Consider the following 12,092-nt stretch of genomic DNA (forward strand, 5'->3'; position numbering starts at 1 on the left):
TCGATTTCCGTCCACACGAACCCTAATCCGAGTTATCACTATCGAATTTAGCGCTACTCCTCTCGTTTGGGAGGAGTTCCGAAATCGATTTAAGGAGCCATTTAACTCGAAATTAATGACGACGTCGTGTGAACGGATACAGCGTTAAATCGGTATATCGGCCATTAAACCGATTTAAAGTCGCAGTGTAGACCTGGCTTCAGTGTGTGCAGCTCCCGAGAAGACTCACCTTGTTCAACTCCCCAGGACTGCTATCTGCAGTCCGTGACTTCAGTGCCACTTGCCTTACAGCTCACTGGGGACAGGAACAGCCCCATGCTATCTACAGGATGGGAGGCCAGCCAGCTGTTGCCTGCAGTGCCTCCTGGAGGCCACACGAGTAAGGACAACTAAAGCAGTAGGGACACACCACAGCTAATAAAGACAAGGTGAAAATGCAACTGGAAGATACCAGTATCTCAGCTGAGCTCCACCCCCTCTGATTTAAACAGGAATTCCCAGCAGGTCTGATTAGAACAGGAGTGGCAATGGGTTACCTGTATCTTCCAGCTGCCTTCACCTCTTCATAGGTGTCCTTGCCGTCTACAGTTAGTGTTATGTCATCTACAGAGAGACAGAAACATTAGAGCACTATCCCCTTCTATGCCCTGTGCAAACTGAATGAGCTGGTGGGAAAGTGGGGAACTCAATGGCTGAGTGACTAGCACACAAGTCAGAACAGGAGCAAAAGCTTCAGACTTCTGCTCTAAATCATGGTATACACACAGCCAACCTCTTCCATGCCATGGAACAGTTGGGAATTTGCCACTCTTTCCTGACCTGGGAGGAAAGCAGGTTAATAGATTCTAAAAATCATTTAGTCTGACCTTCTGTATAACACAGTCCATGGAATTTCATCCAGTTACCCCCTACTGAGACCAATAACTTATGTCTAATTAAAGTATCTCTTCCAGAAAGGCATCCAGTCTTGATCTGAAGTCACAAACAGATCACAAATCCACATCCCTGGGGAGTTTGTTCCAATGGTTAAATCGCCCTCACTGTCAAAAATGTGTGCCTTCTTTCTAATTTTAATTTGCCTGGGTTCAGCTGCCAGCCACTGATTCTTGTTCTGCCTGTTTCTATTAGATTAAAAAGTTCTTTGGTACCTAGTATTTTCTCCCCATTAAGTTACTGACACACTGAGATCAAGTCACCTCTTGATCTTTTTTGATAAGTTGAACAGATTGAGCTCCGTAAGTCTCTGCCTGTAAGGAGTCTTCACTGCAGAGTTAACTCAGGCACTGCTCCCTAAACTCTCCCACATGCCTAGAAGCACAGACAAGTCACACATAAGCTAATCTAACCCAGGTGCCAGTCATCTAAGTTACCCTCTGCAGCAAAAATATTCCCTAAGGCATTGTTACAGTTTTCAAATCCTCTCTGTGGCTTTTTGCTGCACCCTCTCCATTTTTTCAATTTGCACAGCAAGTCGCTATGCAGTATTCCAGTAGCAGTCTCCCCAATACCATATATAGAGGTAAATTCCTGGGGAGGTTCTCCTCAATAAGAACATAAGAACGGCCATACCAGGTCAGACCAAAGGTCCATCTAGCCCAGTATCTGTCTACCAACAGTGGCCAATGCCAGGTGCCCCAGAGGGAGTGAACCTAACAGGCAATGATCAAGTGATCTCTCTCCTGCCATCCGTCTCCATCCTCTGACAAACAGAGGCTAGGGACACCATTCCTTACCCATCCTGGCTAATAGCCATTTATGGACTTAACCACCATGAATTTATCCAGTTCTCTTTTAAACGCTGTTATAGTCCTAGCCTTCACAACCTCCTCAGGTAAGGAGTTCCACAAGTTGACTGTGCGCTGCGTGAAGAAGAACTTCCTTTTATTTGTTTTAAACCTGCTGCTCATTAATTTCATTTGGTGAGCCCTAGTTCTTGTATTATGGGAATAAGTAAATAACTTTTCCTTATCCACTTTCTCAACATCACTCATGATTTTATATACCTCTTAGCATATCCCCCCCTTAGTCTCCTTTTTTCCAAGCTGAAGAGTCGTAGCCTCTTAAATCTTTCCTCATATGGGATCCGTTCCAAACCCCTAATCATTTTAGTTGCCCTTTTCTGAACCTTTTCTAGTGCTAGAATATCTGTTTTTTGAGGTGAGGAGACCACATCTGTACAAAGTATTCAAGATGTGGGCGTACCATAGATTTATATAAGGGTAATAACATATTCTCAGTCTTATTCTCTATCCCCTTTTTAATGATTCCTAACATCCTGTTTGCTTTTTTGACCGCCTCTGCCCACTGCGTGGACATCTTCAGAGAACTATCCACAATGACTCCAAGATCTTTTTCCTAACTCGTTGTAACTAAATTAGCCCCCATCATATTTTTATGTATACTTGGGGTTATTTTTTCCAGTGTGCGTTACTTTATACTTATCCACATTAAATTTCATTTGCCATTTTGTTACCCAATCACTTAGTTTTGTGAGATCTTTTTGAAGTTCTTCATCTCAGCATTCCCATCCTGCTTCTTTCCGAGTCCTCCAGCCAAAAAGGGAACCCCACCCAGAAAGTGCAGGTCCCACAGCACAGGGAAATGAATGGATTCCAACCCTGGGGTTCTGTAGTTTTTGATCATGGCTCTGGGAGCAGTGATTACAACCCCCTGCAGCAATAGTGCTCCTGCCTATGTCCCAGACAGACCTGTGAGTTGGGAGAGCCTGTGTAGCTGAATGTCTGAAAATCTCCCCCTGCCCTAGTATGAAGCAGATCCATACCGTCCCCGTATTACATGGTGGAATACAAGGCTGTACTGCAAGGAACAAAGACCCCTAGTGCCAGGGAAAAGCCCTGAATCTCTGGCAGACACATGGAGTTGCTGCTGTCCTGTCATATTTCCAGTTAAACTAGTTTATTTCATATTTCCCTTTGACATCACTGTGCCTTGGAGAAGCTATACCATTGAGGGTGGGGAAGGAACTTTTCTGTTCATACAGAGGCTGTGAATGATCTGACAGAGGGGATGAGTGCAGCAGAACTAGAGCTGAACCCACTTGGCCTTTCCTGCATTTGGCCCCTTAGCTATACAGAGCACCCAGAACACTTACTGCCGTGCACACAGAAGTCACAGTTATACTTGTCCAGTGTTTCCAGTGTGGTGACGTAGGGAGCTTGTGTGGCAATCTCATCCACCCACTTGATAGCTTGCACCATTTTGTACCTCTCGTCCTGGGTAAAGACAGGTGGTCCTTTGTGCTTGGCAATCTCCTCTGGATAACAAAGAAAACAAAGCCAGTTACAGACAGACACAGACACAGAGTGCCACTGTACAGGCAATTCCACCAATTCCCCAAGAGTCCCCTCAGGAGCCCCAGCTCCCAGGACGGCCCCATTATGGGGATAGTCCACAAACCCATAGCTTGGTGTATGGGAGCCCAGTCCAGAAGGGAACAGAGGGCAGGAGTGAGGTCTAACGGACTCCATAACAGGCCTGAACATATTTTACCTTAGACCCATTTTGTAGGTGTGTTACAAGAACCCATCCCAAAATCCAGTCTGAGGGAAGGGTGCTCCATGCCTCAAATGCTTCCTGCTCTTACCCTGCAGTTCTTAGCAGCTAGAAAGTGAGTGGGTCTGGCTTCCTGGCAGTCCATGGAAGGGAATTCCCTTTGTACCCATTAGTTTCACTCAGAGATGTGGCTTGGGCACCAAGTCAGTGCACATGGATTTCTCTAGAGTCTAGGGATGGCAGACACCCTGCAGACAGTTACCAAGGCTTGGTGGAATCCAAATGCCAGTAACAGAGGGTCAGGAATGATCCTCACTCCCAGACAAGGCCTGGTCTATAGCGGAAAACAAGTGCCACTGTAACGAAATCAATTTAAAAATCTGAACACACGGGTGCAAATCCCAAATAGACACACGTACGCCAGTTAGATAAGTTATTTTAAGCACAGTCTAAGTACAGTAAATTGGTTTAAGGGTATCTCTGCTGGGAGTTTGCACCTGTGTGACTAGTAGACTTAATTGTTTAAGGGGGGCAGTACGACCAATGGTTAGACCCAGCATTGGGACTCAGGAGACTTAGGCTCTATTCCTGCTCTGTCACTGTCCTCATGGTGACCTTGGGCAAATCCCTTCCCCCTTCCTGTGCCTCAGTTTTCCTATCTGTAAAGTGGGGGTAAGGATACTGCCCTCCTTTGTAAAGTGCTTTGAGATCTAAAGAAAAAAAGCACTACATAAGAGATAGGTATTATTATAAGCTACACTGGTGCAAGTTTTCTAATATAGGCCAGACCGTAGAAACAGTCCCATGTGCTCCGGACTGTGAAGTCTTTCATAGAATCATAGCAATATAAGGCTGGAAGGGACTTCAAGAAGTCAACAAGTGCAGACCCCTGCAAACCTAGGCCATCCCTGACAGATGACTGTCCAACCTGTTCTTAAAAACCTACAATGGCAGCGATTCCACAATCTCCCTTGGGAGCCTATTCCAGAGCTTAACTATCCTTATAGTTAGAAAGTTTCTCTTATTAGCCTAAATCTTCCTTGCTGTAGATTAAGTCCATTACTTCTTGCTGTACCTTCACTGGACACAGAGAACACAGTTGATTACAGTCCTCTTTAGAACAGACATTAACATATTTGAAGACTTATCAGGCCCCCCTTCAATCATCTTTTCTCAAGACTAAACATACTGAGATTTATTTTTCTTTTTTTTTTAAGCTTTCCTCATAGGTTAGGAGAGCACTGCTGCTGCTCTCCTCTGGACTCTCTCCAATTTGTCCACATCTTTCCTATAGCGTGGCATTCAGAACTGGACACAGTACTCCAGCTGAGGCCTCTCCTGTGCTGAGTAGAGTGTGACAATTATCTCCCATGTTTATATACATATCAACCAGTAAGCAACAGGGTAACTAAGACAATAGCAATAGCCAGACGGATACTAGCCAGAGATACCCCTCCTTTGATGGCTCTGTTGCTGCTAGAGGAGCTGTAACTGGCAATTTATTGTGCCTCAGGTTCACCACTCTCAGTGCTGATTTTGTTGGCTGACGCTAGCAGCAGCAGGAGATGAAGGACTGAGAAAGCCTCTTACCATCCGTGTGGACTCCCACAATGAGATAGTCTCCCATGGCCCGAGCCTGGCGCAGCTGATTCGAGTGGCCAAAATGCACCATATCATAGCTAGAAAGACAAAGGGTCAGTGTTAGTCCTAGTGTACAATTAAGAGGGCTCAGCTGCATAACGATGTGATTTGATCATCCTCCTGCAGAGCAGTCAAAGACCCTCTTCCACTCATTCCTTCCCCACAAAAAAGATTCAAAAGGTTAAAGTCTCCAAGCAGCTGAATCTCTGGTAGTCACTTTTATGCAGCTAACCTAGACCAGAAAGCTGTATTATCACTCTGCAATAAATTGGCTGGAGGAACAGGGCTACTAAGGGAGCCCACAGTGTGTCATCCACACAAAGGGCAAATCAGTGCCAATGTTACCAGAGGCTACATTCCATCAGCCAGCTTTGCTTCTCACATGACTGAAGAAGCCTGTTATCCTGTGACACCTCAGAGGAGATCCAGAAGTAATTTCCTCTCCCTCACACTCACTGTGGCAAAAGAAGGTATTTCTATAAAGAACTTGGGTGCCCAAAGATCCAAGCAAGACAGGGAGGACTTAGACCCTTCCCTGGTTTTATCATGTCTCACAACTAAAAGGAATTTCATAGGAGCTGGTGGTACACTGAAGCCTCAAGGAAGCCCCATTCAGTTCCTAGTACTGGACAAAGACAAAGATCAATGCTCTATAAACACCTAAGAGACAGAAACAGCAGGGACAGTCCTGGAGCATCTTCTCCAAGAACTCACTGTTCCTCAGGGGAATTCACCCTGCAGGGCTGGCTCCAGAGCTCAGGTGTTCATGTGTACGCACACCAGGGTAGATAAAAATGATTCTAAAAATTGGATTTTATTGAAATACAAATCTTAAAAATTAAATACATTTATTATTTTACTTAAGCAAAGTAAGCAGTCATGGGATAAGAGGGAGGGTCCTCTCATGGATCAGCAACTGGTTAAAAGATAGGAAACAAAGGGTAGGAATAAGTGGTTATTTTTCAGAATGGAGAGAGAGATAAATAATGGTGTCCCCAGGGATCTGTACTGGGCCCAGTACTGATCAATATATTCATACACAATCTGAGAAAAAGGGCAAACAGTGGGGTAAAATTTGCAGATGATGCAAAAACTCGAGATAGTAAGTCCAAAGCAGATGGCAAAAAGTTACAAAGGGATCTCACAAGACTGAGTGACTGGGTAACAAAGTGGCAGATGAAATTCAATGCTGATAAATGCAAAGTAAGGCACATTGGAAAACATAATCTGAACTATACATATACAACGATGGGGTCTAAATTAGCTGTTACCACTCAAGAAAGATCTTGGAGTCATTGTGGATAGTTCTCTGAAAACATCCACTCAATGTGCAGCGGCAGTCAAAAAAGTGAACAGAATGTTGGGAATCATTAGGAAAGCGATAGATAAGAAAATAGAAAATATCATATTGCCTCTATACAAATGCACAGCACCCCCACATCTTGAATACTGCATTCAGATCTGGCCACCCATCTCCAGAAAGATATATTGGGATTGGAAAAGGTAGAAAAAAGGGCAACAAAATGATTAAGGGTATGGAAGAGCCTCCATATGAGGAGAGATTAATAAGACTGGGTCTTTTCAGCTTGGAAAGAGATGATTGGGGTGGGGTACGATAGAGATCTATAAAATCATGACTGGTGTGGAGAAAGTAAAATAAAGAAGGGTTACTTATTCCTTCTCATAACAAGAACTAGAGGTCACCAAATGAAATTAATAGGCAGCAGGTTTAAAACAAAAAAAAAGGAACTATTTCTACACACAACATACAGTCAATCTGTGGAACTCTGTGCTAGAGGATGTTGTAAAGGCCAAGACTATCAGAGTTCAAAAAAGAACTAGGTAAGTTCATGGAGGACAGGTCCATCAATGGGTATTAGCCAGGATGGGCAGGGATGGTGTCCCTAACCTCTGTTTGCCAGAAGTTGAGAATGGGCAACAGGGGATGAATCACTTGATGATTACCTGTTCTGTTCATTCCCTCTGGGGCACCTGGCATTGGCAGCTGTTGGAAGACAGAATACTGGGCTAGATGGACTTTTGATCTGACCTAGTATGGCTGTTCTTATGTTCTGTTTTTCAAAAGAAACCTTTAAAAATAAAATTGAAATTGACTAATGCCTAAACTTATTACATGCAGTATTGTTGTAGCCGGGTTTGTCCCAGGTGGATGAGGTCATATTTTTTATTGCACCAATCTCTGTTTGTGAGAAGCTTTCAGCTTACATAGAGCTGCTCTTCTACTTCTAGCTGTAGGAGGAAAGAAAGGAGGCGGGGAGGCAGTGCGGGCAGGGGTTTCTTAGGGCTCATTTACACTGGTGATTTACAGCGCTGCAATTTTCTCACTCAGGTGGGTGAAATAACACCCCCCTGAGCGCAGCAAGTTTCAGTGCTGTAAAGCGCCAGTGTAGACAGTGCACCAGAGCTGGTAGCTGCGCCCCTCATGGAGATGGTTTTTTTTTGTTTTTTCTTTTCACACAGTGCTGGACGAGTGCTCTCCCAGCACTGGTGCCGTGACAACACAAACCACGTTAAAGCCCTGCCGCGGCAGCGCTTTAGCATCGTCAATATAGACTAGCTCTAAGTGGGTTAAAGATTGTTGTAATAAGCCATAAATCCAGAGGGGTGTTAATAGGCCTCTTCACCATGAACAGTCCCTTGAAATACAAGTTAACTGTTCATGCTAAACAATCTGTCCCACTTGTATTTAGCTGTGACACTGAGCCCTGATCTACACTGGGCCAGGGGTGGAGGAATCTAAGTTATGCAACTTCAGCTACATGAATAACGTAGATGAAGTCGACATACTTAGATTGGCTTACCGTGGTGTCTTCACCGCGGTGCGTCAACTACTGCCGCTCTCCCGTCAACTCTGCCTGCGCCTCTCGCTGAGCTGGAGTACAGGAGTCGACGGGAGTGTGCTCGGGGGTCGATCTATCACTTCTAGACTAGACACAATAAATCAACCCCCACTGGATCGATCGCTGCCCACCAATCCAGTGGGCAGTGAAGACACACCCTCAGTAAGTTTCCCAGACCTGAAGAAGAGCTTTGTGTCACCTCAAAATCTTGACTCTCTCACCAACAGAAGTTGGTCCCATAAAAGATATTACCTGACCCACCTTGTATCTCTAAACTTATAAATATTAAAATAATTTCAATTAAATACAAAAAATATTAGGCAGTACATGTTTGGGACCAAGTTTTAAAGAATGTCAAAAAACTTAACTGCTGGAAGTCACTGGCTAAGTATCTGGAATCTCACTTTATTGAAGTGCTAAACCAAACTTCTGACAGCAGTAGCCTCTTCTGCTGGTGCAGAGGGAATATCTGCGTCATTACAATTTCTTCAACTATATTAATTCAATTACTAGTTCAAAGTTAAAAAACTAACTGGAGTTAAAAAAAGCAGGGAAGCTATAAATAAAAATTAGGTGAAAGAGGACAAGGACTACTAGTTCTAAAATCTTGAAGGACAAAGGTGATCGGAAACATTCAGTTCAATTCATGAATGATAAATACTTCTAATTACTGAACTAGCTAGTTTTAAATGTAAAAGTTGTTTAGATAAGAAGAAAGTTTATGCATCCAGCACATTTAAGGTGGTTGTATTTTTTTTAAAAGTGATGTTTTTGTGCATTTTTAATTGCGTTTGAGTTTCTGTCCAAATACAACTTCACACAAATTGCAAGCAAAGAAGTTAAGCTATATAATTGATCTATGTCAATGGTTTTCAACCTGGGGTACGCAGACTAAGATTTCCTAAGAGGTCCACTCCTCAATTTGACATTTTTTCCGAGTCCACAAATGAAAAAAGGTTGAAAACTGCTGATATAAATAATGTATATACACACAATGTATCTTCTGGGTTAGCACAAATCAACATGTTTTAATCGTTATCAACCAATGATAATCAACCTTGTTTAGGAAAATAACTAAGTAGTACAAATGCAAACAATTACAACTGGTGACTTAAATCAAGGTTTTCTGCCTGTTTAAATTATGATTTAAATTGCTTTAATTTAAATCATCCATCCTGCCCAGGAATGCTTTAATGGCCCAGGATCATACCACAACTAGCCTTCAAGGCCTTTCATGATTCTCTTCTCATCTCACACCAAGTCACCCTCACACCCATCCTTCAACCTGCCAATGTCTGCTTCTCCCACACTTGAAGTCCATGCTGCCCCCTCCACCCAGGAGACACCCTTCCCAAATTCATCTGCAAGACCCCATCTCTCTTCTCTTTCAAATCCCTCCTCCAGGTCCATTGCTTCTATGGTCTCTAGAAGTAATTAGCCAAATCAAAGACAAGTTGAAAGGAAGGCACGTTTAGTTAATGAGAATTCATTATTATAATCATGTTTAAAAGATGTATCCCTCTCCTGTGAAGGTGAATTGCCATTTTAGATAATGACCTCTTTAAAGTAGAGACCATGTCTTACATTCCTGAGTAGGGCCATTGGTTACTACCGCTTATTGAAACTAGTAAAAATCAGCTACTAAAAGTCTGGCCAAAAAACTAAACAAAGTTCTCCAGACCAGCACAAAGCTTCATCAACAGCTCCCTGCAGAAGAGAAGGAATTTTGGGACAGTATTCCATTTCTATGGTCAGACCCGACTGTTTGGATGCATGGGAAGACACATGTGCTTATGAGCACATCTTGGCAGATGACTCCTGAAACTTTACAGCACAGGATAAATGGGGATATAGAGAGGCAATTCTCAAGTGAAGGCTCCAGAACACAGTAACCCACAAACCCAGGAATGCTGCACAGAGGACTGATCAAACTCCACAACTAAGGAAGGTAAGAGGAAAGATAAGACTGGGATGCAGAACCCAGGTCATTCTAGCCAGCTCACACATTAATGTCACTGCTTACAGAAATGAAGCATCCAACAACTGCCTATGCTCAACCTGCCCATTTGAAAATAAGGGCCATTAAACACACACACCTGAAATTCAAGGAGTAACTCAGGTGAGCATGCAAAACCTTTGCACGATGGCCTTGACAAGAAGATGGATGTTGACAGAAGAGTATCAGAGGGGTAGCCGTGTTAGTCTGGATCTGTAAAAGCAGCAGAGAATCCTGTGGCACCTTATAGACTAACAGAAGTTTTGGAGCGTGAGCTTTTGTGGGTGAATACGAAAGCTCACGCTCCAAAACTTCTGTTAGTCTATAAGGTGCCACAGGATTCTCTGCTGTGTTGACAGAAGAGTTTAAGTTCCAAAGTCCTTCTAATGACGCAGGACAGGGAGGGCAACAGACTAACAAAAACACCCAGTTATATTACTCAGGATAACTTGTTTTATGTTCTCTCTCTCTTTATATACACATATAAAAAGGACAAACTCTCCTGCTTTGGGTATAAATCATCTGACAGGGGAAGTTCCTTCCTAACTTATGGGCAGATTATTCCAGAATTGTCTGCTAGATGGATTCCTGCACCTCCTTTTGGAGCACCTGGTACAGCTACTGTCAGAGACAAGATTCTGAAAAAGACTAGTCTTGGTTTCACCTGATATCACCCCAAAGGGGCACCTCTGCTTGACAAACCAGCAAGAACAGTCCAACCAAGAGTCCAGATGACTGCAAATCTGCACCTACCCACCTGATGCCATCTTTTCCTCTGAGATCATGTATTACAGACACAATAGCCACCCCCCAACCAGTTACATCTTATGTCCAGGACATTCAAAAAGCAGCAAAGAGTCCTGTTGCACCTTATAGACTAACAGACATATTGGAGCATAAGCTTTTGTGGGTGAATACATACTTCGTCATACGCATGCGTATTCACCCACAAAAGTTTATGCTCCAATAGGCCTGTTAGTCCTTAAGCTGCCACAAGACTCTTTGCTGCTTTTTACAGAGCCAGACTAACACAGCTACCCCTCTGATACAAGACATTCAAGTCACGGCACATCTCTGGGTCCCTGGTCACACCAGAAATCGGATTCCCACGGACACCACTGGCCAGCTTGCGCAGAAGGAAGTTTCAGCTCCCTGAGGCAAGCACCGGCCAACCTGGCGCCTTGAGACAGGGCTGATTCCCTTCTCCCCCCCCGGGGCAGAGTATCAAACCTTGCCACAGTGCGAGTCGCTTCTCCCCAGCCTGTCTCACAGGCACCCCCGGCCCCAAGGGCTCGTGTGGAGGCGGCTGAGGAGCCGGAGCCGGGCCCGTGCCTTCAGGAGCTCCAGGCCGCTGGGCAGCCCCGCTGAGGAGGCGGCGGTGGCGGCGGCGGCTCCAGGGCCAGGCAGAGGGAGCCCGGGCCGCGGCGCCGTTTCCCAGGTAACGGGGCCTCGCTCACCATCCATCGCACCACACGCGAACGGGCCTATAGGCGGCGGCGCTGCCCCTCGCGGGGCTGGGGGAAACCTCGGCCGCTCCGTTCCTCAGCATCTCGGACCAGTCCTGGACCCCACGCCCGGAGCCGCCACCGGCCGGAGCCGCCTCAGTCACCTGACCGGGGGCGGGGACAGGCCGGCCAAGGACGCCGCCATCATGGCGAGACCACGTGACCACACTCCCAGCCAACCCCGCCCCGCCCCGCCCTCCCCGGGGCGGGATCGGCCCTGCCGGAGGGGCTTTAATGGCGAGGCCGCGGCCACATGCCCCCAGCAGGAATCCCTCTCCCCATGCCGCGCAGGGCTTCCTCCGACCCGCACGCAGCCCACGGCAGGTCACCCCCACCAGCCAGTCACAGACTTTCTTTACTTAGCAAAAAGAACCCCACAAGGCAGAGAAACAGCAGGTGCACCAGCCTGCCAGTGCTGCTAGAGAGCAGAGTGTAAGTGCTGAGGTTAAGGGAAAGGTTTCAGGCTGCAAGCCCCGTTGCCCAACAGCCAGCCGTCCTCTGAGCTTTGTCATCGTGTAGTAAAGAGTTGCATGAAAATATGGCTCCTGAAGTTTTTTCCAGTTGCCCCCACCTCAG

At 45.4% G+C, this 12,092-nt stretch overlaps 1 protein-coding gene across 8 annotated transcripts in view; it reads right to left on the minus strand.

Annotated features, from left to right (window-relative positions):
• The window catches only part of LOC116815835 (ethanolamine-phosphate cytidylyltransferase-like), a 36,931-nt gene that overhangs the window by 17,737 nt on the left and 7,102 nt on the right, over positions 1 to 12,092 (minus strand). For 7 of the 8 annotated variants that reach the window (XR_012656946.1, XR_004371579.2, XR_004371580.2 and 4 more), the window contains 3 exons: positions 5,104 to 5,192; positions 3,113 to 3,274; positions 537 to 603 (listed from right to left, as the gene is read on the minus strand). Coding sequence is in view for 4 of the 8 variants with exons in the window: in XM_032764523.2 (XP_032620414.1) it covers positions 537 to 603; positions 3,113 to 3,274; positions 5,104 to 5,192 (318 nt within the window). In the remaining 4 variants the exon portion in view is untranslated. Of the gene's footprint in view, positions 1 to 536; positions 604 to 3,112; positions 3,275 to 5,103; positions 5,193 to 11,468; positions 11,627 to 12,092 lie in introns of those variants that run through there. The other variant, XM_032764529.2, reaches the window with a different exon arrangement.

This window comes from Chelonoidis abingdonii, chromosome 13 (assembly GCF_003597395.2).
Source record: "Chelonoidis abingdonii isolate Lonesome George chromosome 13, CheloAbing_2.0, whole genome shotgun sequence".
Lineage (NCBI taxonomy): Eukaryota > Metazoa > Chordata > Testudines > Testudinidae > Chelonoidis > Chelonoidis abingdonii.